Consider the following 27,864-nt stretch of genomic DNA (forward strand, 5'->3'; position numbering starts at 1 on the left):
CTTCACATCCCAACATCCCAAGAAGACCTTCCAGCTACGGAGGCCTCCTGGTGGGGGGTGGGGGGGGAGCGGAGGGAGGGTGCTGGGTTCCTGCTTCGTGCCCACTGCTGCTAAGACTCAATTCTTCTTGGAGTTCCCGTCGTGGCTCAGTGGTTAACGAATCTAAGAACCATGAGGTTGAGGGTTCGATCCCTGGCCTTGCTTAGTGGGTTAAGGATCCCATGTTGCCATGAGCTGTGGTGTAGGTTGCAAATGCAGCTCGGATCCAGCGTTGCTGTGGCTCTGGCATAGGCAGTTGGCTACAGCTCCGATTAGAACCCTAGCCTGGGAACCTCCATATGCTGCGGGAGTGGCCCCAGAAAAAAAGGCAAAAAGACAAAAAAAAAAAGACTCAATTCTTCATGTTGGGTAGGCTGTGTTTGAATATGACAATGGTATGTCATTTCATGAAATTTACAGCCAGATAGTGGGCAATTACCTTCAGGTCACTGAGGGATCTGGAACTCTGACCTAGCTGGTTAATCACACAAACAAGTCTAACTCCAAACAATGGTGAATAGACAAGCTTTAGATATTTTTGGATGCCCACTCTTCTTCTGGCAGACCCCCCGCCTACCTCATCTGCATCAGGGGACAGACAGCCTCTGATAAAGCCCCTGACACCACTTCTCCCACCAGCCATTGCTCAAGGTTAGGGACTTAGGGGGGCCTTCACCAGCCTGACTCCATCGCCCCTCTCAGCCGTGCTCACCCGGCTCCCAACACAAAGCTGGAAAGCATGGGCCCTGCTGGTCTCCCCACCCTCTTTCCCCTCCCAGCCAGGGAAACGTGTGCTTCCTGAGAAAGGAGGGCCCTGGGGGCTGCCCTGCAAGTTCTTCCTTCCTGAGGGGCTCTTCCTGGCGTGCCTCCAGTGCCCTGCCACACCCCAGGCCACTAAAATCCATCTCAGGACTCAAAAGATGTGAGAGCCCTCAGGCAGTCAGCTGTCACCCCTTCCAGCTCCAACACTTGACAAAGGCCACCCAGGGGCCCAGAAGGACTAACTGGGAGTCCTTGGAGAGAGCACTCCCGCTATGTGACAGAAACTTTTTCTTGCATGAATGAAGGGGTAAAGTCTGGGCCTCTTCCCTTTCCTGTGGGGGTGTGACCGAGGGGACGCAGTTGCAGAAAGATGCCAGCTACCTTTTCTGTCCCTCTCTGAGCAGTGCCAGGCCTGGGACACACAGCTGGCTGATGGCCCATGTGCCAGGGCGATAAGGTCAGCCTGGGGCTACAGTTCAGGTGCTCTCATCCTCCTGAGCAGCCACTCCCTCAGCCACCCTGCGGTGTCCTGCTGTGGTGCCACTGCATTCCTTACAACAAACTGGTTCCCAAGTCTGTCCCTTTAGCCACCAGTCTGTGCATGTGCAACTGCAATCTGCTGGGTAAGGCGGCTGAGGCTCCTGTGAAGAGAGGCCACAGGGCAACAATCTGTCTGTGAACCCTGGTCCAGTGTCCACAGTTACAACCACAATCATAGCCCTGCCTTTGCCTTTTATGAGCAGGAAAAGACATCTCACTATGGAAGGCAAGCAGGCCACTGCACACGGGCAGTGGGACGAAAAGAGACGTAACTCAGGAGGAGACAGAATTAGCAGGCTGGTGCATGAACCTGCTCACTGCTGTTTTCAAATAGGTCACCCACCTCCTCATGACCCAATCTGAACCTCAGACTTGTGGTTTATTCTCGTTATCAAATCAGATGTTTTTCTTCTTGTCCCCAAGAAGAGATTCAGAACTTGTATAATGGGGCAGCCCTTGCATCAGCATCAAGAAACCCAAGCTGAACACTTGGGATAAAGTGACAGGTATGAAGACGCCAAGCTGGACGCCAGGAAAAATCACAGCAATGTCCCTGCAGCCATTTTCAGGAGGCTCAGCTGTTCCCACCCCTCAGAGGAATCCCTGCAGTCCTGCCGAACTGAGAGGACCCAGGAATCCTCAAGGCACATCCACACTCGGCCAGGAGGGGGCACACAAGCACCAATTTCATTCACTCTTTTTTTTTTTTTTTGGCAGAACCCAAGGCATTTGGAAGTTCTGGGGCCAGAGACAGAACCCAGGCCCCAGCTACGACCCGAGCCACAGCAGTGACAACGCTGGGTCTTTTACTCGCTGTACTACCAGGGAACTCTGTCATTCACTCTTTTCGTGGTGGGGAAGATGCTTCAAACAGGCCTCCAATGATAGGATTCTGAAAGTTGTACAAAGGAGTTTTTACTGTTTTTTCTCTTCCACCCGATATTTCCACTAATATCCCCCCCACCCCTTGCAAGAATGGTATGCTTGACAAGCACATTCCCTGCCAACCACATCTGAGAGGCATTCAGGTGGTATCACATGCCGCCCCATGGGGTCTCCCTTCTAAGAGACTGAAAGCAGATCTTTACAGGGCCCACGGCCAGAGGCTTCTCCACAGGGCAGCCACCATCTGCACATGCACGAGGGCGCACCGTGACGGTTGCTTGGTCTGTGCATTATTTCACATTTAATCACAGCCACCTTGTCACGTGAACATTTTCCTTGCTTTTCACATGAGAGAAAGTGAGGTTCGGAGAGGTAAATGCTTTCCTCAGGGTCACCCAGCCAGTGCCTGCAGAGTTGGAATTCCAACTTGGCTTATCTGATTCTGAACCTGCTCTCTCGCTACTCCTCCCTTCCTTGGGTCATTCACGAGGACATGGAAGATGCTGTCCCTTGAAGGCCACAGGTGATCCTGAGGAAGAAGCAATCCTTCTGGCAACTAACCATGACTCCCAGCTACTTCAGCTTACTCTGGAGGTGGGGCCCCAGCCCTGGTGGCCCTCCTGGCATCATGTCGTGCCTGGCTCCTGCTCTGACAGTTCTGCTCTGGATCCTTGACTGCTCCCCACCCACCCAGGGAGGAGGCAGAAGGCTCCCCATGTGGGCTGGAGTCAAGGTGGGGTGGTAACTGCTCCCTCAAGCCTGGGGCTCAGGAGACAGAGAAGAGAAAAGGAAGGAAGCCAAGAGGGCAAGAAAAAGTGAGTCACCACAAGCTGGCAGCACAGATGTCCCCTCCCACTGAGTGGCTGAGGAAGTGTGCTGGGGAGAGCGTGTGCTGATAAGCTGAGAGTGGTCCCTGGCCAGCAGTCTGAGCCACGCAGGCAGCCGCGCTCACTCCTGGCTTGCTGGTAAACAACAGCTGGGTGGGGAGGGGGAAGCAGCAGGAGGGGCCAGGCCAGAGAGAGCAATGAGGACAGATTCTTCTAAAGGAGCTTTTGAGGGAAGAGTAAGTCCCAGCCACAATTCGCCCTCACCTGCCTCCCAGTTCCCCTCTGTGATTTAGAATGACAAATGGCAGAATCTTTGAGCAGGCTTAGCTGTAACCAAGCCAGTAGAAAAAACAAAGATAGGAAGAGTGGGGAAGGAGTTCCCCTCATGGCTCAGTGGTAATGAACCCGACTAGTATCCATGAAGATGCAGATTTGATTCCTGGCCCTGTTTAGTGGGTTAAGGATCCAGCGTTGCCATGAGCTGCAGTGTAGGTTGCAGACAGCTCAGATCTGGCGTTGCTGTGGCTGTGGTGTGGGCCAGCAGCTATAGCTCCAATTTGACCCCTACCCTGGGAACTTCCACATGCTGCAGGTATGGCCCTAAAAAGACAGAAAAAAAAAATTGGGGAAGAGGTTTCTAGGGTTCAGATTTTGGTTTTCTTCAGGTTTGGAGAAGTGGACAGAAAAAGAAAGTCAAATCCCCGTCTGACCTTGAGATCATCAACACCACAGATGTTGCCTAGGGGTTACCGGAGGTAGTGTCAGTGAGTTTGTGAGCCCCTAAACTGGTAAAATTGAGTGTGTACACACTGCGAGGGGGGGGGGTGTTTCTCTGAGGAGAGGGTCTAGAGCTTCTAGAGCCACTGGACCCAAAACAGAGAGGGAGAATCACAATGTACAGGAGGAACTGGAGACTCAAAGAAGTGGGCTTTGGAGTTCCTGTGTGGCTCAGTGGTTAATGAATCCGACTAGGAACCATGAGGTTGCGGGTTCGATCCCTGGCCTCGCTCAGTGAGTTCAGGATCCAGTGTTGCCATGAGCTGTGGTGTAGATTGCCGATGGTGCTCAGATCCCGCGTTGCTTTGTGGCTCTGGAGCAGGCCAGCGGCTACAGCTCCGATTACACTCCTAGCCTGGGAACCTCCATATGCCGTGGGAGCAGCCCTAGAAAAGGCAAAAAGACATTTAAAAAAAAAAAAAAAAGAACTGGGCTTTGAGGGAGGGCAGCTAAAGCATAGGATGCCTAGTTTTTAGTATGAGTATGTCCCATGCACATTAGGGAAATATTTGTAGTAAAAAAATTATTCATTCTTTATCTGAAACCCAAATTTGACTGAATGCTCTGGAATTTTATTTTCTAAATCTGGCAACTTTATCTTGAGGTCATGGAGTCACAGTCCAGACCAGATCCCAGCTCTCCCGCTCCCTGTGACTGAGCTAATCTCCATGCAGAGCCATTAAGAGCCACAAACTACACACACACACCCTAACAAATCCAAAACCTGCCCTCCTGAAGAAGCTGCTTCCGCATACTGAGCTACATGCTGTGGGATCAGGAACCCCCTGCTCATAGAGAGCTGCCAGGCATCCCACCCAGAGACACTGGCATGATGCCAGATTAGGGGCGAAAATGAGGGCACAGTGTGCTCTAGCACTTTCCTGGACTTAGAATCTCTTCCAGAGCGGCTTTCATTGCTCTGAAGATAGGAAAGTTACATGCCAGCACAAAAAAACCCCAAACAAACAAACAAATAAACAAATAAAACCCAACAGATTTTTTAAGCCATAATCAAAAGCAACAAAGAAGGCTAAAGACAACAGAGGAATTCTGACAGCACTCCTCAGAGAACCCTGCCGGAGGCCAGGAAAGTGAGCTGTGCTCTTCCGTGGACATTTCCTGAGGCTCACTACCAAGGAGGCCCCTGGGGGTGAGGATGTGAAACCAGACACTTCCTAGCAGCCCTGGAGTCCGGACAGGAGTAAAACCACCCTCAGTGTACAGTGCAGCTAAGGACACGGCCCCGGCCCCGGGCTGCCCCTCACCAGTGTAACCGCAGCGCGTGGAGGAAGGCTGAGAGGCCCTCCATGATCAGGAGGATGGCCACGGTCAGGGTGGCGAAGGCAGCAAAGATGAAGAACAGCGCCAGACCTCCGGCCAAGCTCTTCACGCTCAGGCCGATGTGGATCACCATGGTCCAAAGCACCTCAGACAGCTCTGGGGAGCGAGGAGAGACACGACGGGCGGCTCAGTCGGGCCGGGGCGCCGCTGCACCTTGCGTTTTGCCCTGCCCTCCCTCAACCGCATGCTCCTCACCCCTGGCTTCCTGCGGCCTTACCAGCTAAGCTGGCAAAGCACTGATGCTCCCCTCTGGACATTCCTCTCCCTGGATTTAGGAGTCAGTAAGTCCAGAGCCTCTGCGAAATTTCTGATCTCTTTAAGCTGGGCCGCCCCCACCCCCTCCCGCCCGGAGTGTGCAGAGAGAGGGAGACAGTTCCTGACCTGAGAGCAATATACTCACGAGCATGAGCAAGGCTGAGGGCCCAGAGCCGCAGGTAGGAGGCGGTGTTGGAGATGCAGCCCAGGCAGTACTCAATGGTGTGGATGGCCTGGTGGACCATGGTGTCTCCAAAGTCGAACTGTCATGGGAGGAAACCAGAGAGAAGCTATAAGGCTGGGAGGGGAATGTGCGGGGGTCTGAGCACTGGCACTAACGGCAACCTGGACCAGGAGCCCCTGGTGGGGATTTCAGCTATGCCATCGTCCCCAGATATCCTGCTTGGCCCAGCCCCCAACTTGGACACCCCACGGCCTCTCAATACACTACATTTTAACGAACTACATCCTAATGAGTCCTTCTCAATGCATTTGCTTTTCCTTCCCGCTGGGCGTTCAGGTCAGGCGTGGACTGTTCTCGAGGTAAGTGCTCTCAGAGAAAACAGCTGCTGGGCAGCACCTGCTCTGTTGACCTCTGCCTCCAGTGCCCAAGAGCAAAGCCCCTGCTCTGAATGAGCCAGGAGGGCAGGAAGGGCTGTTCCTGGGGCTGCGTGTCAGGGGACAAGCCACCAGGCTGGAACTGCCTGGAGAAGACTAAACCTCTGCAGCCACTAATTTTTACAACATGGTGGCAGCAAAATCACCTCCTTTTACTTTTGAGTCTTCTGAAAAGATTACATTCTTTTGGCAGCGACATTCTGGCAAAAGTTTTTTTTTTTTTTTTTTTTTGCTATTTCTTTGGGCCGATCCCACGGCATATGGAGGTTCCCAGGCTAGGGGTCTCATCGGAGCTGTAGCTGCCAGCCTATGCCAGAGCCACAGCAACTCGGGATCCGTGCCGAGTCTGCAACCTACACCACAGCTCACGGCAACGCCGGATCCTTAACCCACTAAGCAAGGGCAGGGACCGAACCTGCAACCTCATGGTTCCTAGTCGGATTCATTAACCACTGCGCCACGACGGGAACTCCTAAAGTTTTATAAATTCCTACTTGGGCAGATTGATGAAGACCAAACAGGACACTTATTTTGTTTTTGTTTTCTTCTTCACTCACTTTCTTCCAGTTTTCAACATCAAAAATTACTTCCAGAACAAAGGGCAGGGACTGGAGCGAGCGTCCGGAAGCTTCCTCCTAGGACTGCTCTGAGCTCAGCTGCAGAAGTGCATTGGGTGCCACACTTGGTGTGCCAGGTGCTTCTCCTGGCCTCTCACTCTTCCGGGAGCCACAGCCACTGAAAGCCAGGAGGCTGCTCCCCTCCCTGGGGCCTCCCCACCCGGCCCAGACGAGGCCCCCAGGAGCAGAGGCCTGCTGCCTAATGGGCCTCCCAGCCTGCCCTGCCCACAGGCCAGAGTCTGTTTTTCACCAGTTTCTTTCCAGACTCACATGACTTCACCCCCAAAAGATACCAGAAAGAACTGCCTTGAGAAATCACATGAGGGCAGGAGAGGAGGGCTGGCGGGTAAGGCACTAACAGCCAGGGCCTCACAGGTGTGCTGGTGGGGAGAGGGGCCAGCTCCAACTCGCCATCTCTGGGCGACCACCCTTTTCCCTCACCTCTGACTATCTACACCCAGAGTATTTCTGGGCTTTTCTTCCGAAACAGGTTCTTCAAGCCTCCTAGTTACCATGAAAACCAGGGTGAGTCTAGGTACCCCAACAATGCCGTTAAGAGCTCTGGCCATCACTGCTGGCTGTCGTCCCAGAGCCCGTGCTGAGGAAGGACAGGACCATGGCTCCAAGGAGCACAGAGCTTTACCCAAAGCTCAACGAAAGTGGTGACTGCGGGGCACCCCTGGAACCAGCCCCTTTCAGCGTTTTTACTCCACCTTGAATTTCTCCCATTAACAAAAAAAGCACAGAGATGGCAGAGGAAGCTTCCCTCTCTCCTCTCCACCATTCCCAGCTTCCTGCTTTGTAACCCTCGGCAACTTTTCTTACCTACATGTTGGAGGAAAACAAGAAGTGGGGTGAGAATTAACGGAGGACCAGCCAAGCACCTGGGAGTCTGTCACTGCCCCATGAATAGCTGCAACTGACCGTGAACCGCTGCAGACGCCCTGTCAGACTACGGCCCGGCTGCGCCTCCTCCTCCTGCGCCCTGGCCCTGGCATTTGCCCTCTGGGCTCCACGCACCTCCCTGGTGGCTCACCCTCCCCTCTGGCCCGGAGGGTCTAACAGATATTCTGCGTCCTGCCTGAGCCTCTGCAGTGTCTGCCTCTATCACCTTGTCCTCCCCCCCCTTGAGACACTCCTACCTCTCTGGACGGTCCTTCTCAGCCTCCACCTTGGTTGCTCCCTCAATGCGGGGGTTCCTGCCTCAGCCCTCACACGTCTCCTGTAGCACTGCCGCTCAGGCCTTCAGCGGCCATGGAGGGACCCCCCCCCCCCCCAATGGACACCACTTCCGCACTGCCTGTCTTCAACCCGTTGTGCCCCATCACCTCCTGCTGCACCACAGGAGCTTCCAACTCTCCTCCCAAACTAAACTCATTGCTCTCGTCGGACCCCACCACCACCTACTTCTGCACCCTGTCCCACGTCTACTAGAGGGTCACTACTAGTGCCCGGGCACCCAAACCTGGAAGTCACTCACTCTGACTGCCTACATTCATGAAGGCACTGAGGTCTGTAGCTTTTACTTCCTTAATCTCATATTGGTTCCCTCCTTTCCAACTCCCACTGCACATGGCCTCTCAATTCTTTCCTGACTCCCGTCAGACTAGTTAGTCTCCAGACTGTGTCCCTCCTCGTCCAGTATATCCTCTGCCACCTCCACTAGGGTATCTCAGCAGTGGCACCCACTCTGTTACCTGCAGCTTCACCGCCCTCTGATGCTCCTCCTTACCCAAACACTCTGCGACGGCAGGTGTCTGCCAAACTCCAGTCGCACTTCTCACCAGTCCCCTGACCCCCAACTCTTGGCTCCAGCCAAGCTGAATACATGTTTATCCCCTAAATGTGTCCCTCTGACACAGGCCCCTGTGTCCTTATGACAACTGTATATACCGATGGGTCTGCATCCCCTCCTTCCCTCCACAGAGATTCCTCTTGACCAGACTAACCTTGGTAATAACCTCCTTGGGGAATCCTTTCCCGGTCTCCTCCCCCACACCCCCCAGCCCACCCAGGGTCTGTTACATGTCCTCTTTCTTTGCTCGCACAGCATGCTGGGCACACCCTGATCACAGCATCCGCCACCCAGACTGTCTCAATTTGTCTGGGAGTTCCTTGACGGCAAGGACTATGACTTCTCCTCTCCGTTCCTACAGCACTAAAAAGAGTGGCTGGCACATGGAGGGTGAATGAATGGATGGGCTGGAGGAATGTACCTGGTGAGATGACACAGTAGGGAGAGGTCCCGCTGACCCTTGCTGAATGGTGACAGCCTTCAAGGATTTCCCAATCAACTGGCCTGGCTCTGGTTTGCAGCTGGACTGAGTGCCCCCCAGGGAGAGGGACCGCTGCTTCCACCTGTGGCGTATTTGGGTCACTGTGACAGTTGTCTGAATTTGGCTGAAGAGCTCTAGACCGCGTATGTGCCTAACGAAGGTAAAATGTTCTAACTACTTAGGAAGCTATTGGAAACTGAACCTCTGAGGGAGCTGGGGGGCCGAGACTGCGGAGGCCGAATTCCCATCCGTCTCATCTGGATGTCAACTCCCCTGGGACATGGCTACAAACAAGGACTGTGCTGACAGGACCAGGGCATTGGTGCTCAACTAGACAGACATTTAGGAAGAGCCCTATTGCCGGAGGCAGCCCTTCTGGGAAGGCTGGGCTCTGCACTAACATGAACATACTCCCACCAGGCCCTCCCAGGAGGCTCAGGCTGCAACCGTGCGCAGAGGAGTGGCCCTGGACATAGACGTTCCTGGATGCCAGCAAAGGAGCCTCCCTGGCCTTTGGGAAGACCAAGGGCTGTCTGCCCTCACACAGAACAGCAAAGCTTTTCCCATTCCCATCCCACTGCCCGCTTAGGCCCAGGAAAGCCAGGAAAGGGGAGGGTTCGCAGGTTGAGGTATTTTAGAGAGGTTTTGGAGGAAGATGCAAACAGTGCAGCATGTCCTATTAAAAATCCAATTCAAATTTGTATATTGCTAAATGAATTATTGCTGAGCTAGAAGGTCTTCCACTCTGGCTGTGGCCTAAATCTTTAGCCAATTTCCTTTCTACTCTCTGTGGCTGGTATAATATGAACTCCCTTCATGCAGATGGATTGTTTTTCCTGGGATGCATCTGAGAGGCAAAGACTCCTTCTGAAAGCTGTCTACCTCCCAACTGGGTCACAGGGAAGTAAAGCTGACCCCAAGCGAAGGTCCAGCATTCTCTAAGCATCAAGCCGATGAGGGCAGCAGGAAGAGGCTGGCTGCATCTCGGACAGGGAGGAAGGGTTAGCTTTCTCGCAAGCATTCAGAGGAGCAGGGAGGAAACTGTTACTCCCAGGGGTAGAGCGACCATACATAACATCACAGGAGAGGAAGGCAGAGGCCAATGGGATTTCACCCCCAAGGGGAGTCACTTCAAGAATGCCAGTGCAGACATTACTTGTAGCTCTTGTAAAGCCATTCTCAAGGCATTAGATCAGCAAAGTCAATGAAACAAAGACAGAGGTGACTGATATGAGATGCAGTTAATGGAGATGAGCTTTTTCAGAACATGGGTTCACAAACTGGTTAGAAATGGCCAGTGAGATGCAGGATACGTGGGTGTCACATGTGGCCCCAAATAGCAGAGTGATCACAAGGACGGGAAGAGAAGCCCCAGATAAACATGAAGCCAAAACCAGCTTGTTTCTTACCACTTCGTCCTCGGTAGGCTTGAAAACACAAATTCACACTTAGTGGGAAGCCGCGCCACACACAAGGTTATAAGTCACGAGCACAAGGCTACGGATTGTTTCTCTGTTTGGGGTGGGGTCTGTTAACGTTAAATGGTCTAACATGTTGGAGGCAAGCCTCCGCAGCATACACAGAAAGCAAAATCAGCAGGATTTAGAGCATTAAGGTACTTATTAGGCATCCCAAGCCTTGCAATTTCTTTTTTAAAAAGTCATATACATGGCAGTCGTGGTCAGACTGCAAAGTCCAGTTCCCTGGGTCCTCAACTCCTATTCTATTTGCTTTAAAAAGAACATAATGACTAGATGAGGTTCAAAAGTTCAGTGAAGGGCCTCTGTAGTATGAGCAGTCAGGCAAGGAGACTGGATTTTAAAAAACTGAGCTTGCAGGTGGTGGCGTAAGGAAAAATCTAGCTTGGCTTGACTTCACTCTCCCTCTAAAGAGCAAGCAAATGCCATTTTTCTTAAGGCTCAAGTAAAACATCTGCAACAAGAGCACATGAATAGAACAGGACTTCAAAAGTACCACTGATTACAGTTCCAAGTGGAACACTCGTGGGGGGTGGGGGTGGGGGCCAAGGATGAAGAGTGGGCCGTGCCTGAGATCTGCACGCAGAGTCCTGCGGGCCTCTTGGAACCCAAGGAGCCGGACAAACAGAACAAGACTGCTGCAGACTCTGCAGGCAACACCTGGAGTTTAGAGCAGGGGCCACTGGAAGGAGCTGTGGTGCCCTAAGAGGTCCAGAAGGCAGGCTGACCCTCAGTATTAGTGTTTTCATGTCTCAAAGAGTGGACAGGAGTGAGGCCACTTAGGTACACAAGACTAGGGCTGACCCAAGGTGGAAGGAGAGGAAGCCCGCACCACTGATCTTACCTCCTCTGCGTCCTCTGAATGGGTGGAGAGCTGGTCATGCTGAATAATCTCAGCATCCTCCTCTGTCGGTCCGTTGCCCACCCTGATCCCACCAAAGTTGAGAGTTCCCTACATAGATGAACAGAAAGAGTAGAATTTGCCTGGGCTTTAAATGTGACATTCTGTGAGGTGGGGAACGGCGATGGTTAGTACATACAAACCTCTGAAAAGCATGTATTCTAATAAAAACAAAACCCACTCATCGAACAAGCCAAGCCAAGACCAAACCTCTGTTCCCACCCCAGCCACCACCGCCCAGGCCCCACCCCAACTACATTTACCACCTCATCCTGATCAGAAGTAACAGGCTGTGCCTGCTGCATCAGGAGACGCCTTGGCCAATGCAACTGAGAATCCTGCTTGAATGAAAAGCTTAATACAAACAGACTCTCCTAGCAAGCGCAGCTCTATCTGTAAAGACTTCAATGGCCCAAGTCTTTCTGGAACTAAAGATTAGACTTTCTAAGAGGGTGGGGAGCCAAATGGCATGGTGATTGCAACCTGGTCTGATACACTTTCAACAGGAGCCCAAGAGTTCCAGCAACACCTCTCCCTGAAATGTACTGGGTCTCTGCCCAGGAACAAAGGACTTCCTAGGTCACCAAAGGGAAAAAAAAGGGCCTGTAGCTACAGAATACGGAATTAAAAAAAAAATAAAAAAGGCTCCTTTCCTTCACTGGAGGATTCTGGAGTGTTAACACAGCTCTTTCACAGGCCCGCCGGCAGATGCTGATTGGGCGCTTGCTGTTCCTCGCTCCCCAAATGCAGGGTTTCCAGAATCAGAATTTCTAAGTCAACCTGATTTGGAAAAGTTTGGGTTTGCTGAGGCAAAAGGACTTGTTGGGCACAAAAAAAAACAGGCAGAACTGGGGTTATGACTGACAGATACCAAAATTAGCATTAACATGCCACAGAGTGAAAAGGAGCTGAAGAAACAGCTCCTAGACCTACTTCATGTGGTTTCTGTTAGGGGAACTAAACAAGGCAAGAGTTCAAAGTCGGCTCTCCTGCAAAATGGCCTCCGAGCAGCAGCACAAACCAAATGCAAGTGGCTTTGGTCAACCACCTGAAGGTCCCTGCTTGCAGCTTCAGCTGCGGTGTGCACCTCTGACCACAGCATATAACCATCAACCCTGAGGGGTTGGGCAAATTCTCTCTCTTCTTCTAGCAGTGGTTCTCACATGCTGGTCAGAGAACCAGTGGTATCAGAATCATCTTGAAAGCAGAATTTCATTTAATAGAGGTTCTCAAATATCGCCTCCAGAAATTGTCAGTTTAGTAAGTAGGTCTGGGGTGGGGTCTAGAAAATTCATATTTAAAAAAATATTTTGGAGTCCCCATCGTGGCTCAGTGGTTAAAGAACCCAATTAGTATCCATAAAGACTAGGGTTCGATCCCTGCCTCTCTCAGTGGGTTAAGGATCTGGTGTTGCCTGTGAGTTCTGGTGTAGGTCGCAGACGCGGCTTGGATCCTGAGTTGCTATGGCTGTGGTGTAGACCGGCGGCTACAGCTCTGATTAGACCCCTAGCCTGGGAACCTCCATATACTGCGGGTGTGGCCCTAAAAAGGCAAATGACAAGAAAAAATATATTTTTTTTCAAGTACACACTGTATGATTGTTTTAACTGTCCCTCAAAATTGAAAAGGCATGCACAAAAAATGCATGCACCTTTTCAGACAGCAATCTTACTGCTGGGAACATCTACGCCTATGTGAAGTTTTATCAAGATACATGGATAAGGCTGTTTTCTATGTTATTTCGAATAGCAAAGAATTGGGAACAATCTACATGACCATCAACAAGAGAACGATTATGTAATATTAGCACATCCAACAGAATGTTCTATGGAACGCTAGGCAACTATAAGATCGAGTATCACCTCAAAACAATCTCCAAGATACATTAAATTTAAAAAAATTTAATAAATCAAAGGGCAGAAGAGTGCTAAAGTTTAAAACACAACTGCTAATGTGTATATATACATATACTGTGTTTTATATATATATTTATATATATGTGCATACACATATACATATTTCTATCGATAGATGATAGATATATGCTGGTTTATGCAGAAAAAAAATGCAAGGCAAAATCCCCCCAGATGTCAATGATACCCTGGGAGGCAGAGGGCTGGGAACAGGGAGGCTCTCACTTTCAGTACTATTTGCATCTCTAACCAAGTGCACCTGTTGCCTCAATTTTATTTTTTAATGTCAGCAGGGGGCTGTCGGGGTCATGGTGTTATGGGCAATCTTTATGTCTTCTTCCACTTAGCTGTTTTGTTTTAGTGCCCCAAGAAACAAATTTAAAGTTCACCAGGCCATTCTTATGTGTGGTCATACCTGGGAACCACTGAAGCCCCGGCACCTCGAGGTCATGAAGATATTACACCTGAGATCTCTCAAAATGTGGGCCAAAAGGGCAACACAGGGGTACCTTCTGCACAACACTGGTGACAGGAGAGGACTTCAAAGGACTGGGACAGGTCTGAGGGTTGAGGAGGCAGGCTTCAGGCTTTAAGGCCTAAAGCAGAAAGTCATTCCGGAAGCTTTCCCCAATGGGCAGATGTAGCGAGGGGCAGACAGGTTAAGCCTCCCAGCCAGACACTACTACCTGTCCATTCGGAAGGGAGGGAGTATGAGTTACAGGAAGGAAGATGAGAAACACACATCAGCAGAAAGAAGAAAAGAAAAAACAAACTGTGAAACACTGCTTACAGACAACCAAGAGGACAGAGAAGAGAACAGAAGCAGATCAGTGTTCACATCCTTAGCCTCTGAGGTCAAGAATCCAGGGCCCCTGCTGTAGAATGATTGTCCTGAAGCTTTTGGGTTGCTCTCCAAAAACAGATGTTTGGCTAAAGAACCAGTGGGCTAAGAAGAACCTCTGAATGTGCCGGTTTCCAGACTGGGGACTTTTAGCTTGGATAGTATCATAGAAGAGGATACCGGATTGACAAGGATTAGGACTGATCAGCAGAAGCCCATCTTAAATAAACTGAGACTAGCAGAAAGAAGAGCACGTGGAAAGAATGCCGATACACAGAGAATATGTGCTTAAGGTGGTTTTTAATTTCTCTTAAGAAAGGAGAGAGTCCCCACTTGAAAATAATTTTAAGCAGCAACATTTAAATATCTTCTGATCCAAAATAATAGCCCTTTTATACTAGTTTTTAGAAGGATGATTACAGCAGTTTTTCTGATCAGAAACACCTAATGGAAATGGTCATCCATCTAAATATTTCATTTATTTAAAGGCGTGTGATGCTAGTAGAATACAATAGTACATGAGCATAATCATTACTGGCGAGATTTTAAAAAAATCTTATTGACTCAGTACCTAGAACAGACTGGGCTATGATAGTACATTGTACGATTTTGGTTAAGACATGTTTTAAGGACAAATATTGAAATGCTTAACTACAAAGTGCTGTTACTGAATCATGAGTCAGGACGAGAAGAAGGAAAGATCAAAACAGAAGATGACTTCAGTTATTACACCAGATGCAGAGTATACAGGAGACACATGGCAGGGAGGAGGTCTCAATGAACAAACAGCTAAGGACACCAGGGCTTCTGAGTCTCTCACAAAAAAGTAGACACGTATATGTTTCCACTGGAAAGAGAGTAAGACATAGCTAAGATGGACCAAGTGTCCAAGCATCACTCTGAAGCAGAACTTTAAAGAGCAGGGAAATCAACTCAAGAGTCACAGAGATGTTCTCACTCCATGTTAAAAAAATTCATCCAATACATGGTCACAAAAATACATGAAAGTGGATGGATGAGTCCAAGAGCTGCCCTCTTGGATGAAGATGATGGGACTTGGAGAGGGTATAACAACCACCTTGCTTCCACAGACATGACTGCACTTACATGTGGAATAGAAACTTAGCAAACCAATGGTAAAGATGATATTGGAATCTCTTCCTAAGAGATGGAAATCTTGTCATCGTCTCAACGAGTAACAAGGACATACTTTCCAAGAGCGCACATGTCCCACACTCTCAATATAATTGAAAAGAATTCTGCTGCACTGTTTGCCACCTCTTTAAACAAAATGTGATGGTTTGCTGGTTTTAATTCACTCACTGTTGCAGCCGCTGCTGCCTCTAGTCCCTGTTGGCTCGGGGTTGGGCTGACTGGGGCCTCCACAGGCTGCCCTTCCTGATAGTGAAGGGAAGAAAAGAGGAAGGGAGGAGGAAACAAAAGAGGGAGGGGGTGGAAGGGGAGATGAATGGAGGGGACATGGAAGGATGAAGATGGTCAGAAAGGGAGAAGGAGGGTCTTGTAGCTCAGCTGCTCTCCAATAGGAGCAACACTCTAACAGCCATATATGAGTCATGCAACAAGATCTTTCGGACTTGACCAGGAAATGTAACAGGTCAGCTTCAATGCATAGCCAGAAATGGACATTTGGCAACTTCAGTGTGTATGTAATCCAGATGCACACACACATACATTAAGTAAACACAAATATGCATGCTGCTTTTTAAAAAGAAAAAAAGTCAGTGTGCTTTAAATCAAATCTTTTCCCCCGGATGTTTTGGTTGGTGAAAGTATCACGGTCTTGTTTTAAAAGAAAACGTCTCAGCGTCAGCCCTGTGGTTGCCCAGGCAAACCACATGAGTGGGTTCACCGTCTGCAGCTCTTAGAGCCTTGCTTTGGCTGATGCTGCATCCAGACAGGCCCAGGCTGGGATTTTGCTGAGCACAGCGTGAGTAAAGCATGAGCAGGAAAGGTAAAACCTTATGACTTGTTCTAACTGGGCTACTCAAAGATGAATCTGGATGTCTGAGCAGCAATTACAAGTTTTGCTTTGTTTTCTTTTTTCATTTCAGCAGGTTCAGTGTTCATGCTGGGATATACCACAAATGCATTTTAAGAGAATAGAGACTTATGTACAACTCATTATATCCAATGAGGAATCACCCTGATCTTTAAAAAAAAAAAAAAAAATCCAGTAACTTTCAGCAACAGAAATACACCCACCAAATGCTTCCTCCTCAAATACTGATGGCGAAGGACTAGTGGTTTAAACAGAAGCATCCAAGGTACACAAAGTAGTGCAACCACTACCAGGAAACACTGAATTCCTTTCTGCAAAGCAAGAAAGACAAGGCATGTCATGTTAATCAAACATGGAGTTTCTAACTCCAGCGCAGACTTCCCCTACAATAGTACTTTCTTGCCGAGCTATGAATAAATAACACTATCCAGTTACTCAAAATAATTAGCAAATGCTGTGGCAAAGCCCAGAACTTTCCCCCAGGATAAGTTAGAAATTCTATCCTTCCTGGATACAGAAATTATACTTGACCCTCCCAATGAAGGAGGATGGGCTAAATTTAGATCTGGATGTGTGGACTAAAAACCAAATACTAGAGAAAGGGATTTCTTTTCTTTTCTTTTTTTTTTTTTGGTCTTTTTGCCATGTCTTGGGCCGCTCCCATGGCATATGGAGGTTCCCAGGCTAGGGGTCAAATCGGAGCTGTAGCCGCTGGCCTACAACAGAGCCATAGCAATGCGGGATCCGAGCCGCGTCTGCAACCTACACCACAGCTCACGGCAACGCCGGATCCTTAACCCACTGAGCGAGGCCAGGGATGGAACCTGCAACCTCATGGTTCCTAGTAGGATTTGTTAACCACTGCGCCACGACAGGAACTCCCTAGAAAGGGATTTCTAAAGGCTTTTCCAGAAACATCTGGTTTCCTGACCTAGGATAACCACCTAAGACAGTCCACCTCTGGGTTGGCGCACCTGTCCAGAATACAGCATCGAATTACCAGAGTCCCCATAGGAAAAGAGGAACATGTTTATGAAATGGATCAGAAGGCTTGGTGCTTTCTCAGACGTCTGAGCATCATAGGCCGTCCACTTGTAAAAAATAAGGATAACTAAATAGCCAAACAAAGAAGTCATGAAGATTATTTCTGGGATAAATCCAAAGTAGATATTCAGCGGCCTCTTGAAATAACTAAAAAGTAAGAGAGGAAAAAAATGTTAAAGGTGAACAGGCCCAAGATCACACCTACACCAAATGGAGTGTCCACTACATTTCCTACTAATACTCCCTCACTTCTGGGTTTATCACTTTAAGAAGCAACAGCCTGAGGCACCGGAGGCAACAGAGATAAGCAGGATTAACCATGACTTCCAAACTTTTGTACCTTGAACAGCACCAGTACCACCCTCATTAATCGACCATAAGAAAGAGGTGGGGAAATCTAGTATGTTCTGAGCCCACAGTTCTTAAGTTTCTGTGAGAAACACATGAAGGGGGAAAAAACATAACTCATTTTGATGACAATTATATAAGGTTTTGTCAAAGATCTTTAGTACAATTTGCACATTGTTAAGGGACTAATGCTCAGTAAGCCTCATGTAAAGAAATGAGATTTTTATAAAAGTACTTCCTTCCCAAAGATGTTATGATTTCTTTAGGCAAAAGCACTGCATTCTTATGACAGGTCGAACGACTCACATATGGTTGAAAAGGCTCAGGCTGACTCCAAACATCATGTGGATGATACCAAGGATAACAGACATCTTCATCTTAAAGGAGTTGAGGAAGGTCAGCTTATTGGTAGCAATGTTCCAAATCTGTCACAACCCAAGAAAAGGCATTACAAAGAGTTCACAAATGGAAAAATAGCCACCTATTGTAAAAAATTGGTGTTCCCTAAAAATTTTTTTTAAAAGATTTTTTTTTTATTATAAAAAATTCTAAACATATATGTAAGTAGAGAGAACAGTACAATAAACTCCCATGTATCCACAGCCTGGCTTCAACCACTACTTATCGACTCCCAGTCAATCCTGTTTGATCACAGCCCCAACCCACCCCCCTCCTCCATATTATTTTGAAGCAAAGTCCAGACAGCATTCATTTTACCTGTAAATATTTCAGTATGGATCTCTAAAGGTAAAAACTTATTTTTAAAACAAGACCACAATACTGGTATCATACTCCAAAGCATAAACAATGATTCTTTAGTATCATGAAATAGTATTCAAATTTTCCTGATTGTATCCATTTTTTTTTCCATATGTTTTTACACTTCATTTATTCACAGAAGGGCCCAGTTAAGGTCCATACACTGTCATTGCTGATACAGCTTTTAAGTCTGTTCTCCCTCCAGCTCTCCTTTATTATTTTTACAAAATATCTGTGGAAGAAATTAGGACATTTATCTTATAGATGCTCCCACAATCTGTGTTTTCTTGACTGAAACTCAGTGGTGCTGTTCCACCTATTTTTAAATATTAATTGCCTTAAGCCTTGTCACCCAAGGCCTGGACACCTGTAAAAAATTTCCTGACTGTTTTGCCTCCACTTGGCTATCAGATTATGTCTCCTAAATCATGACTCTGATGCAGTCACAAAACCTGTGCCAAAACCTCCTAGAAGTGCCACTGTCATCTCTACGATAAAGTACAAACTCTGTACCCTGATAAGCCAGATCTTCCACCGTGCAGCTGGCATTTTTTCCTGAACTGGCCTCTTTGTGAAGAGGTCATCCTCAGTGACCTCCAACCTGAAAACTTGTGGCTGGTTCTCTCCGTAGCCCTGTAGCCCTCGTCTTGCCTGAAGTTCTACAATTCCACATGCCTGATGGACATAGATAACACCTGGGTGTCGTCCCACAGGCACTTTAAACTCCCTATCAACCCTCTAGGCAGCAAATGAGATGTCTGCAGACAAAACTTTGTTCCTACAGAACGCTATGTAAATGTGGGGTAATATTATTATTAGACTCCAAACTACTTGAGGGCAGGAACTATGCCTTAGAACTACGTTGATTCCCCCAGCAGACACTATGCCTTGCAGACAACAGGGATTTAGTAAATATCTGCTAAATACACATGAGAAATGTTACTAAATCTCTAGGCCTTAGTTTCCTCATCTGTATAACACAGATAGCAGTATCTACCTGATAGAATTGTTTGGGGGTAAATCAGATACGCTGAGAGCTCAGTACAATGCCTGGCCCATAGTGAGCATTTCAGTAACATTAGCTTCTACAATAATTAAAATAATTACTTGGTATCTCCCTACCTCATGGTTTTGCACATAGTTCTCCTCACCTACAACAATGTGAAATATTTTTCAAAGGCCAGATTCCCATTTTTTTTTTTTTACAAGAAACCTTAATCTTTCTTATCTATAATGGTCTGCTTTTCCTCTGGAATTCTGTAATCCTTACAGTCTAATGCTTAGACTTAAATACCCCCGCCCCTTTTTAAGCACACAATATAAAAGACATGATCATACTTTATCTGCCTAAGCATTTAAAAAAATAAATTTCTGGGATAAGTTTTTGTAACTATGTAAAGAATGGAAATCTAAAATCCATAGAAAAGAGCTATTTTTGCTTTGTTAAAACATCTACTAAAAATAAAAACCAAACTAAGTTAAACAGAAATAAACTGGGAAGGAATCTTGAAAATCAAACTTCCCAGGGTCAATATTATTAGTCGCCTCTAAAATAAGCAGTGCAGGAAAAATTATTTGGCTCCCCAAAGCATTTGGGTCTCTTGTAGCTTTAAAGTACTAGACGGCTACACTGAGGTTTTCAAAAAATATGTTATCTAACATCCAAATAACAATTTATCTTCATTTTTTACTTTTATTTTTTTAGGGCCACACCTGCAGCATATGAAGTTCCCAGGCTAGGGGCTGAATTGGAGCTGTAGCTGCTAGCCCACTCCACAGCCAGAGCAATGCAGGATCTGAGCTGAGTCTGAGACCTACACTGCAGCTTACGGCAATGCCAGATCCTTCACCCACTGAGCAGGGCCAGGGAGCGAACCTGTGTCCTATGGTACCAGTTAGGTTTGTTACTGCTGAGCCACAATGGGAACTCCCAATTTATCTTCATTTTAATTCTCTCACTTCTGGCTTACAGTTAAAAAATTTGGTATTAGACATACAGAAAATAAGTGCTCTTACTGGATCAATGCCAAAAGGATATGGTCCACCAAAAACTCCAAGAACAGCTGGATTCAGCTGGAGGACAGGATTCCCCCGAAGCGTCTCTTCCCTACCATGTAAGGAGAAAAGATGCATTTATTTATTTATTTATTTATTTTTCTTTCCCTTTTCTTTTTCTTTTTGGGGCCACACATGTGGTATATGGAAGTTTCCAGGCTATGGGTCGAATCATACGGCTGCAGCTCCTAGCCTATGCCACAGCCGCAGGAATGCCAGATCTGAGCCGCACCTGTGACCTACACCACAGCTCACAGCAATGCCGGATCCTTAACCCACTGAGCAAGGCCAGGGATCAAACCCGCGTCCTCATGGATACTAGTTGGGTTCATTACCGCTGAGCCACAAATGGGAACTCCCACATTTATTCTTTATCAAGAGAGAGAAACTATTGGGATCCACAAACTGATCCCAAAAGAAACTACCACAGCTCTCTTGACTCTTCAATGAAAGAGGAGGGATTAGCACCAGAGAGTGAGAAGGGATCAGAGATCACAAAAAGGAAAATTAAACACACATGGGAGACCAGGTAGGGAAACTGGGGGATCTGCTTTTAATTTACAAAAAGAATCAATGTGCCTAATTTATAGTTTCAGTTCCTTGACACGGCTGAACAAATCACAAGCACTTCTCAGGCTGGAGCTTAAATAAGAGAAGACACTGCATTCTTCTGGAACAAAAACAGTGTAATCCATTTCCTAAAGAACTGTTAGTTCACCACTTGTCTGGAAAACCAGAGCTGAACATGACAGGAATAAACTTTGACTTTTGGCTTCTTTGCAACTTACGTCCAATTATATCCATCGAACATTGGCCGTACGCTCCAGGATGACCCGAAGATATTAAGAGACTTGGAAAAGCAATCATTGTAGATGAGGCCAGTGTAGATGGAGAAGATACCCATCAACAGAATAATGTACCGGCCACTGAACACAGTGCTGAACATCTGGGAGCCAGAAGAAAGATGTCAATGAGACACACTCGCTGAAGCTCACATTGTGACTATGTTATTCAGAACACACCAGACCCTTCCTCTCACACCATTTTATCTCATTCTGGGTCAGGGAGCTTAAAGACCAAAATACAACACTAAAAAGAAATTTACTTTCATAGCACGTGGCCTCTTCAGCGTTAAAATGAACACATATCTCTGTTCTCTAAATAGTCTCTATAACCTCCGGGCAAATTCATGGATAAAAGACGTCCAGATCATAATTTTCACAGTGAATGCTTGAGAAAGTTTCAGATCAAGGCAAATATAACTGAAACATTATCTCCTTCTTGAATTAACTAGTGGTTACTGGTGGGGAGAGAGAAGGGAAGACGGGTAAGATGGGGTAGGCAGCCAAGAGGTACAAACTACTGTGCAGAAAATAAATAAGCTACAAGGAGATACTGTACAGCACAGGGAAGAGAGTCAATATTTTAATAATATAAATGGAATATAATTCATAAAAATTTTCAAACACTGTTGTACACCTGAAACTAATATTGTAAATCAACTATATCTCAATAAATAAAAATTAAAAATAAAATAAACATATTTCCATCAATCATGCTAAAGGAAAGACTGAATTATCCTTCGGTCTGCACAAATTCTTATAATTTTGTTGCCCTATGACGAGACAATGATGGTATGTAGCCAAAGATTGTAGGAGAAAAATATTAGAGATACATCAAGAAAATAATCCAATTATGTTTCTATCAAAAAGAAAAACAAAACATTACCTCATTCTCATTCTTCTGGGAAAGAATCCGGCTCTCCCTTAACACCATCCATACAGCAAAAAGGGTCATCAAAATGCCATGGCCAAAGTCTCCAAACATCACAGCAAACAGAAAAGGGAAAGTGATGATGGTATATGGAGCTGTAAAGAAACCACAGAAGGAAAAGACAAAGTATGGAAAACTGCAACAACTCCCAACATAGCACATTCTTACTGTACTCTAAGGTCAATATAAGGTGACTTGTTCCCAAGCTGTTGGTCAGACTCCCAGAAAATCACCTCCAGGGCAGGATCTGCAGAGCCTCACAAGCAGCTCTGATGGCATCCCAGCTATTGCCAGGATTTTCAACAAAGAACAATACAGGAAGGAGTTCCCTAGTGGCCCAGTGGGTTAAAGACCTGGTGTTGTCATTGTAGTGGTTCTGATTACTGCTGTGGCAAGGGTTCGATCCCTGGTCCAGGAACTTCCACATGCAATGAGGGCAGCTGAAAAAAAAAAAAAAAAACAGGAAATGAAAGTTCCATCTCTAGCCTTGGTAAACAGGTGGTTTGTTCTTCCATTTCTTTTTTCTCACCCCTGAGACAATGCTCCTGGTGCAGGCCAGCTTTCCTTCCATGTGCAGCAAAGAGCTGAATAAAGCTACTGGGTAAGTGGGAGAAAGCCCAGAACCAAAGCCAAGCAGGTCCTGCAGAAGGCTCCTAACGAAAGCGAATTCTCAGACATTTGATTTAATCATTAACTCTCCCAACTGAGGAGAAATCTTCCTTGCGCCTTAAATGGTCAGTAAGTGCCGTATTTTCTGTCTAACCTGGAACAGAGAAGCAATTATCTTGGAGGAGTTCCCTTTGTGGCTCAGTGCTTAACAAATCCTACTAGGAACCATGAGGTTGAGGGTTCGATCCCTGGCCTTGCTCAGTGGGTTAAGGATCCAGCGTTGCCGTGAGCTGTGGTGTAGGTCACAGACGCGGCTCGGATCCTGCGTTGCTGTGACTCAGGTGTAGGCCGGCAGCTACAGCTCCAATTAGACCCCTAGCCTGGGAACTTCCATATGCCGAGGCAGCGGCCCTAGAAAAGGCAAAAAAATAAATAAATAAAATAACAATTATCTTGGAAAAAACATTTTGCTGAAAGCAGTTCCACCAAATGGTGCGTGAGAGAAAACCAGGTGCTATACAGCTCTGAGGGCAAACAGGAATCCAATCCACTGAGCTCATTCCTATAAATTTTGAATACTACCACCTCCTAAGGGAGAGCCACCCAGCCATAACGCTCACTCCCCACATACAAACAGGCACCTCTTCACAGGAATTACACAAGTGGTGAGGTCTTGACAACATCTTTAGTTTTAAGCCAGCTGTTCTACGTCATTTAAAGTGAGGCATTAGGAGTTCTCTGGTGGCACAGAGGGTTAAGGATCAGGCATTGTCACTACATCAGCTTGAGTCATTGCTGTGGTTCAATCCCTGGCCAAGGAACTTCAGCATGCCATGGGTGGGGCCAAAAAAAAAAAAAAACCAAACCAAAGTGAGGCATTAAAAGAAATAACAAAGAATAAAACCTCTAAGAGTTTCTGCTGTGGCTCAGCAGTAGCGAACCTGACTACTGTCCATGAGGACACGGGTTTGATCCCTGGCCCCGCTCAGTAGGCTAAGGATCCAGTGCTTCCATGAGCTGTGATGTAGGTAGCAGATGCGGCTTAGAATTGGCGTTGCTGGGGCTGTGGCCTAAATTGGCAGCTGCAGCTCCAATTCGACCCCCAGCCTTGGAATTTCCATATGCTGTGGGTGTGGCCCTAAAAATAAATAAATGGAAAAAAACAAAAAACAAAAAACCACCTCTAGAGGGAAAAGATTCAAGCATTTTTACCCGGATTTATCTCTCGGTAAGTTCCAATTCCGTAAGCATCCACTATGTTCTGAAAGCCGCATGTGAACTTGTTGGTTTTGTTATAGGTTGGGGGAGTCTGGTTTGTCTGCATCCTGTTCAGAATGGAGGGCACGGTGGAACCACTGTGTTCCTGGGAGACATGAAGCACATGTATCAGAACTGGTCATCCTCCTAATTGCAGCGGTGGTTACCCACGAGTATATATTTACCAAAGCCCATCAAACAGCACACACAAACTATGAATATTTTCTTTCATGCAAACTATATTGCAATCTTTCCAGGCTTTGGGGAAACTGGAACTAGCTCTAAAATTTACAATGAAAGATTTAAATTAAGTCTCAGACAGAATATTCTTACTATGAGAAAAGAAAGAATTTTACGACATGTAACCTTCACTGGAGACAGCCTTAACCTGCCTGTCCACAAGTATCACTGTTCTTACCTCCTTTCATGGAAAAAGCGAAGTTATTCCTGACTTTCCTCCTTCACCACCTATTCTTAATTTCCTAATCCCTAAGCACTCTTGGTCAAAGTAGCTGACTCATCACCAGATCCAAAGGTCTTTTCTCTTATATGCAAGCCCCTGACACTGAAGATCTTCCTCTTCTGCCCACTAACCATGCCTTTCCTGTCTCTCTGCTGGCTCTTCCTTCCCTGTCTGTAACACTGTAGAGCCCCGGAGGTTCTATTATTAGCCCCTTATTTTCTCTCTGGAAGGGTCTCATTCCCTTCCAACCTCATGGAGTCCTTCCTTTTGAGAACCTATCCCACTTTCAGCTTGACATTTCCATGTGGATTTCTGTCCAGCCCCCTCAGTGTTATTAAAACTGAACTTACCATCTTCCCTCTATCAATAAGTTCCTCTTGCTGAACTTTCACTTCCAATAGTGGAACCTTATTCTACCAGCCACTCAGCTTTGATGGTTCAGAAATATTTTTACTTTCCTCTCCTTGTATTTCTCCTGCACAAGTACCAAGTATACCTGTTGATACTTCCTTCAGAATGTCTCACAAATTCATCTTTATCTGCTTTTCCCACTGCCACATCTTACCACAGGGTAAGATCACTACTCTGTGTTGACAATAACCTCCTAACTGACCCCTCACCTCTAGACTCTCTCTACTCCAATTCAACCCAGATACTGTCAATGGATTACTCTTTTAAAACTGCTTCTCGGAGTTCCCGTCGTGGCGCAGTGGTTAACGAATCTGACTAGGAACCATGAGGTTGCGGGTTCGGTCCCTGCCCTTGCTCAGTGGGTTAACGATCTGGCGTTGCCGTGAGCTGTGGTGTAGGTTGCAGACACAGCTCGGATCCCGAGTTGCTGTGGCTCTGGCGTAGGCCGGTGGCTACAGCTCCGATTCAACCCCTAGCCTGGGAACCTCCATATGCCGCGGGAGCGGCCCAAGAAATAGCAACAAAAACAACAAAAGACAAAAAAAAAAAAAAAAAAACTGCTTCTATCATGTCTTTTCACAGCTAATTAATTTCCACTGCCCCTCCACTTCCTCTGGGGTAAAATTTAAACCCACTAACCCGGTATTAAAAACCCTTCACAATTAGGTTCCAGTTTACCCAACCCAGGTTTACCTTCTGCTCTTTTAGCTCACCTGTTACAATTTCTGTTTTGGCCCAGCCACACATGTTGTACTGTACTTTCTGCCTTCGTCCCTAGTTCTTTTTTGGTGGTGGTGGTGGTTGGAGGAAGCGTGCCCGCAGCATGTGAAAGTTCCTAGGCCAGGTATCAAACCTATACCATGGCAGTAACCTGAGCCACTGTGGTGACAATACCAGATCCTTAACTGCTGAGCCACCAGGGAACTCCAATACTGTTTTCTTCATCGTTGCCAATAATATCTTACCTATTCTTCAAAGGCCTCAGTAAATGTCACCTTTTAAAGCTTTTTCTAAACATCCTAGTTGAAAAGCTAGCAGCTTCCTTCCCTCCACAGACAAATAACTCTCCTGTATGTTCACACATCAGTCCCTCCAAGATATGTGAGGGCTTATTTTTTACATCTCTACACCTCTTGGCTCCTTGACTATGCCTAGGACAGGGTGCAAGCTCTAATTAACTACTAACTGGAACTGTGAGGGTTATGCTATGGAACTAGTCTAATGGACAGAGAAAGTGGTTCGGAAAATTCATGATTCTGGTCATGAGCTAGCCTAAAGGGTCATGGATATGATCAAATGATTTAATCTTTTTTTTTTTTTTGTCTTTTTGCCTTTTCTAGGGCTGCTTCCCGTGGCATATGGAGGTTCCCAGGCTAGGGGTCGAATCGGAGCTGTAGCCGCCGGCCTACACCAGAGCCACAGCAACACGGGATCCGAGCCGCGTCTTCGACCTACGCCACAGCTCACAGCAACGCTGGAACCTTAACCCACTGAGCAAGGCCAGGGATCGAACCTGCAACCTTAAGGTTCCTAGTCGGATTCATTAACAACTGTGCCACAACGGGAACTCCATTTAATCTTTTTTGAATTGCAATTTCTACATTTGGAAAATAAGGGTACATGAAATATACTTCCAGGATACAAGATGAGTATATCAAAGAACTCTGAGACTAAAAATGTCACAAAGATGTAACTGATCAATAGGAACCTCTCTCTTCCTGGCTGCAGGCTGCACGACTAGCTGTGGGGAACTCACCGTGCCCCTTCTGAGTGCAAACTGGATGGAGTCAAGGTCAGTGACAGGGCACCAGACCTCCGCAATCAAGCACTTCTGGGTCACGTCTATGTTGCACAGGTTCAAAGTATGGTAGATGGCCTTCATCTTCCGCACCTTGATGAACCAGACTCGGATGTTCTTAGCAGCCGCCTGCAGGACCCTCTGGCGGTGATCCTCTGTTTGATTCAGAACCTTTTGGGAGAGAAAGGAGCAAGAGAGGGATCCTTCCAATATCCTTAGATTCAGGATATGAAGAGCAAAGAGGCACAGCTTTCTGAGAAAGGTTGCTGGCAATCTGGTTTTTTTTCCTTCTTCAGGCTAGAATGGCTTTTGTTTTATTTTGTTTTTAAAGAAATTAGAGTTCCAATTACTAACATTTTTATTTAGCTTCAAGCTAAAGAGAAATCTGAGAAAACAGTTTTAGCTTTTCTCTCTACAGTTAATCTCACCAAATCCATGGCAAAACAGCGTAGGTCACTGGCTTTTATCTGGATCATTAAAGAGCCACGACTTTCCATGTGGAGCCTGTGATTGAGACTGGAAGACGTCAGCTTCACAGGCCCAGGAGCGGACCAAGGTGTCAAATCCATACTTAAGAACAGCAAGCTGCAGAAGGCCCTGCACATAAGCCAGCATCAGGGCACATGGGACAGAGGCACTGCTGACTGCCGTCGCTGCCTATGCCAAGACAGACTCTGTGCCAGGGAGGAGGAGAAGACGCAGACACCTCGGCCTTTAGAGGGCATTTCCACTGTCACATACCACTGACAGCATGGAGCTGATCAGGCTTTATTTTCCGGTCAGGCTTCTTGGAGGGAAAGAGTTTCACAGCTGGTCCTTTGGAAATGGTAGAGAATTCCCCTGGAGGAATCACCTGGCCAAGGCCAGAATGGGAGGAAGGGCAGGGACACTTTCCATTCTACTGCCTCATTTATCGCCAAACATTTAACATCTGTCTAGAGCAGAAGGGGAGCGAAGCCAAAATTGGGCAAGCAACCCACCACTCACATTTCTGCCCGAGAATCTATCTTAAATCTCCACATTTGTCTGAGGAGGAATAAAACAACGTATTAATCATTTTGGCACAAGTCTCCATCACAGCTGACTTTTCAAGTCAGTCTAGGAAAAAAGTAGTAACTGCTCCCTGAGAAACTGTCTTGGGCAGTAGAAAGTAACTTCCACAAGAGGTTTACAAAAAAAAAAAAAAAAAGCCATGGCATGCTAGGGAAACTCTTACATCACTTAAGAAAAAAGGTACTTTCTCTCCTTCTGGCTGTT

General features: G+C 46.9%; 1 protein-coding gene across 3 annotated transcripts in view; it reads right to left on the reverse strand.

Annotated features, from left to right (window-relative positions):
• Nucleotides 1-27,864, reverse strand: part of ATP6V0A1 (ATPase H+ transporting V0 subunit a1) — a 59,199-nt gene that overhangs the window by 2,797 nt on the left and 28,538 nt on the right. For 2 of the 3 annotated variants that reach the window (XM_047756659.1, XM_047756658.1), the window contains exons 10-20: nt 26,566-26,778; nt 23,891-24,041; nt 22,025-22,164; nt 21,085-21,242; nt 20,258-20,348; nt 17,789-17,907; nt 17,065-17,281; nt 16,294-16,401; nt 11,260-11,367; nt 5,572-5,689; nt 5,096-5,267 (exon numbers count right to left, since the gene is read on the reverse strand). In XM_047756659.1, coding sequence (XP_047612615.1) covers nt 5,096-5,267; nt 5,572-5,689; nt 11,260-11,367; nt 16,294-16,401; nt 17,065-17,281; nt 17,789-17,907; nt 20,258-20,348; nt 21,085-21,242; nt 22,025-22,164; nt 23,891-24,041; nt 26,566-26,778 — 1,595 coding nt within the window. Of the gene's footprint in view, nt 1-5,095; nt 5,268-5,571; nt 5,690-10,346; nt 10,365-11,259; nt 11,368-15,393; nt 15,469-16,293; nt 16,402-17,064; nt 17,282-17,788; nt 17,908-20,257; nt 20,349-21,084; nt 21,243-22,024; nt 22,165-23,890; nt 24,042-26,565; nt 26,779-27,864 lie in introns of all 3 variants that reach the window. The other variant, XM_047756660.1, reaches the window with a different exon arrangement.

The sequence above is a fragment of the Phacochoerus africanus genome, chromosome 14, assembly GCF_016906955.1.
Source record: "Phacochoerus africanus isolate WHEZ1 chromosome 14, ROS_Pafr_v1, whole genome shotgun sequence".
NCBI classification, from domain to species: domain Eukaryota; kingdom Metazoa; phylum Chordata; class Mammalia; order Artiodactyla; family Suidae; genus Phacochoerus; species Phacochoerus africanus.